The sequence below is a fragment of the Saccostrea cucullata genome, unplaced genomic scaffold, assembly GCF_032062105.1.
Source record: "Saccostrea cucullata isolate Sc308-1 unplaced genomic scaffold, CSIRO_AGI_Scuc_v1 ctg865, whole genome shotgun sequence".
Classification (NCBI taxonomy): domain Eukaryota; kingdom Metazoa; phylum Mollusca; class Bivalvia; order Ostreida; family Ostreidae; genus Saccostrea; species Saccostrea cuccullata.
In genome coordinates, this window is record NW_026922290.1 from 192,428 (window position 1) to 195,797 (window position 3,370).

Genomic DNA, 3,370 nt, shown 5'->3' on the forward strand with positions numbered 1-3,370 from the left:
ATAAGTGATAGCAGCGCATAAATTAGTTTACCTAATAAGCTTTAAAGTCATATAAAACATTTATAGCTAGGTAAATTTCATGATGTTTAATAACTCCATTTCCTCATTCAATTCACACATGTACTGGAAATTTTACTTTTTTCCTGTTTCTAACAAGTCTATCCATATTGTACATTTCTGATATTTTAAGCATGAATAAATTGTACTTACCATAGGACATATGTTTGGTTGCGAACTTGAATTTCGCAATAAATTGAAATGTTTGTTCACATGCTTCAGTATTAATGTTTTTAAATAAATCATCTGTGTATGGATTAACATTTCTCCTGCACCATTTATCAACATGATTTACAAAATGCATTGTGTCCACTACAATTCTCAAGTTCTTCAAAAATATTGAATACTCGGTTTTTTCTGCTCTGATGGGATTCATAATGAATTTTTTTAAGTGACAGGCATCGTCGTATGCAAGAAGATTTGGGAAACATTCAAACACCTTTACCAACCATATCAAAAAAATGTACACCTGAGTAAGAGATTCACAACCGTACAACTCTTATGCCATTTATAATGCCGCAGTTATAGAATGACGCACACACTCCTGCACTTTTATACTTTTGAAGATGGCCTTTCTCTTTAAGGGTTTTACATTCCGAATAATCTTCAGTCTGACCTCGAGCCGTTGCCTCATTCTGTTAAGTTTTAATATGTATTTATTACCATGTTACATAAGTGTCGTAAATTAATTTCATTCACAATACTTAAAATTATACATTTACAATTTGCGAAACTTGCAAAAATTGACATGAAAAATATCCCAAACAAAAAATTTTTGTATTTATTAAAAGTATAATATCCTTACTTTGAACTACTTTACATGTACAATTGTAACAGTAACAGTGTACATGTATATGAATTATATTTTCCCCAGAAATTGAAAAACCAATGTATAAACAGATTTCCATTCTTCTTTTTCATTTCTGATTTTTAAATTCCATATGATTTGTAATTAATAATAAAAAGGAAAATGTCACTTTTTCATTTAAATTACCCACTACTGCATGCAAGCTTATTTCAATGTGATAATATGTTCGTTATTTACTTTCTCCAAAAGTATGTATTTTATTCTTGATTACCTTTTCCGGTTTCTTGGCATTCTTATGAGCAGCACAAAATAGTGATCCTTTCACTGGCATTTTCCAGCAACCCATGGAAATGCTACCAAGCTCTTCGGATTCTGTCGTTCTTACATCCGTAGCCGCGCACACTGAACGTGTTCCTTTCATATGCCCGTCTCTAACAATTGCTTTGCAGCATTCTACAAAAAATAATATAACGTATACATTTAATGTAATCAAACTTCCCTCTTACTAACAACACTATGGTTGTAAATATGTGTCAAGATATTACCATGCACTCTGCTTATTAATAGTTTGCTTCACAAACCTCTCTACTCTATGAAAGGTAAGCTCGCATACAACTGTTGTAATAAACTTTAGTCTCACACACTAATCATCTTATTTGTTTTAGAGTTGGACCACACCCTATAGTATAATTCGGGTTAGTATCGCACATCACTGCTGTAAGTTGGGTTGGTCCCACATCATTCTATCAAAATGGGTTAGTCTTGTACACCATAGCACTATATAAAGTATATCTTGCACATCATTCTATTAAATTGGATTTTAAGTTTCGCACACCACTCTACTAATTCGGTTAGTCTTGTTCACCACTCTAGACTTACACACAACTCTCTCTACTAACTAGGTTTAGTTTCTCACACAACTCTATACTTATTAGTGGTGTAAGCCTCGCACACCACTTGCTACTAATTAGCGTTAGTCTCGCATACCACTCGATACGAATTAATATTGGTCTTTCACACCACTGTCTACAAATTAGGGTTAGTCTCGCAAACCACTCTTTACTAATTAGGGTTGGTCTCGCACACCACTGTCTACAAATTAGGGTTAGTCTCGTACACCACTCTTTACAACTTAGGGTTAGTCTCGCACACCACTGTTTACATATTAGGGTTAGTCTCGCACACCACACGCTACTAATTAAGGTTAGTCTCGCACACCATTCTTTACTAATTAGGGTTAGTCTCGCACACAACTCTTTACTAATTTGGGTTAGTCTCGCACACTACTCTTTACTAATTAGGGTTAGTCTCGCACACCACTCTTTACTAATTAGGGTTAGTCTCGCACACCATCGATACTAATTAGGACTAGTCTCGCACACCTCTCGATACTAATTAGGATTAGTCTCGTACACCACTCTATACTAATTAGGGTTAGTCCACCACACCATCGATACTAATTAGGATTAGTCTCGCACACCACTCGATACTAATTAGGATTAGTCTCGCACACCACTCGATACTAATTAGGGTTAGTCTTGCACACCACTGTTTACTAATTAGGGTTAGCCTCACACACCACTATAAACTTATAAGATCACTCTATATTAATAAATGTTAGTCTCGCACACCACTCTATATTAATAAATGTTAGTCTCGCACACCACTCTATACTAATTAGTGTTAGTCTCGTACACCACTCGATACTAATTAGTGTTAGTCTCGCAAATCACACTATACTAATTATTGTTAGTCTCGCACATACCGTGTTCCAATTTGATTTATTTACGAATAATTTTTTCTCGTTTCATATCAATATCTTCCACATGTGTGCATCCACAAATAATATCTATTAATGCATATTTATAGACAAACATGTAGCAGTGAAAACGTAATGGTAATGTTAAATTTTTATCTGCATCCTTGGGAGTAGTTAAATTATTTAAATTAAGTTTTTTGAGACTAGTTTTATTTGATTAAAAAATAGTGCACTTACCTTCGTGTTTGCAATTGTCGGTATGGAAGGATGAAGACCATTTGACTGAAAATGTCCTCCATAGGCCATTCATTTCAGATTCAAGCACGTCTTCCAGTTTGTCGGATGAAATATATTCGATATTTTGTTGCATCCCATAATTTCCTTTTATCTCTAGAAAGGTTTTCTTGTACCATGCCTCGCTCAGGCGTCTTCTATCCATTACCTCAGTATTTTTATCTAAATTCATCCATTCTGACCCCAAGTGTTCGTCGTTATAGGCATAGGCAATTCCTTCAAATGAAGCTGATTTCCTGTATCTAAAATCATTATTCAGTATCAGTTAAAATTTATTTATCCGAAGCCATTTTATGAATTATAAATGTTCAAAAAGCCGTATTTTAATTTGAGTATGGAAAATTATTAATACTGATTTTTTTAATTGCCTAAATATGTTTCAATCTACAGTAATTTGTATTCATATTTATAGGGGATCGAAAATGCATGTAACCTATACATTACACACATTT

The 3,370-nt window shown here is 33.9% G+C and overlaps 1 protein-coding gene across 1 annotated transcript; it reads right to left on the bottom strand.

The window, feature by feature from the left end:
- Positions 1-539: 539 nt before the first annotated feature.
- Positions 540-3,160, bottom strand: LOC134261552 (uncharacterized; the record flags this gene model as incomplete). Its single annotated transcript, XM_062743978.1, has 3 exons — positions 540-692; positions 1,137-1,318; positions 2,862-3,160. Coding segments are annotated over 3 exons (634 nt in total), but the record flags the coding sequence as incomplete, so codon positions are not given.
- Between the last annotated feature and the right edge of the window lie 210 nt (positions 3,161-3,370).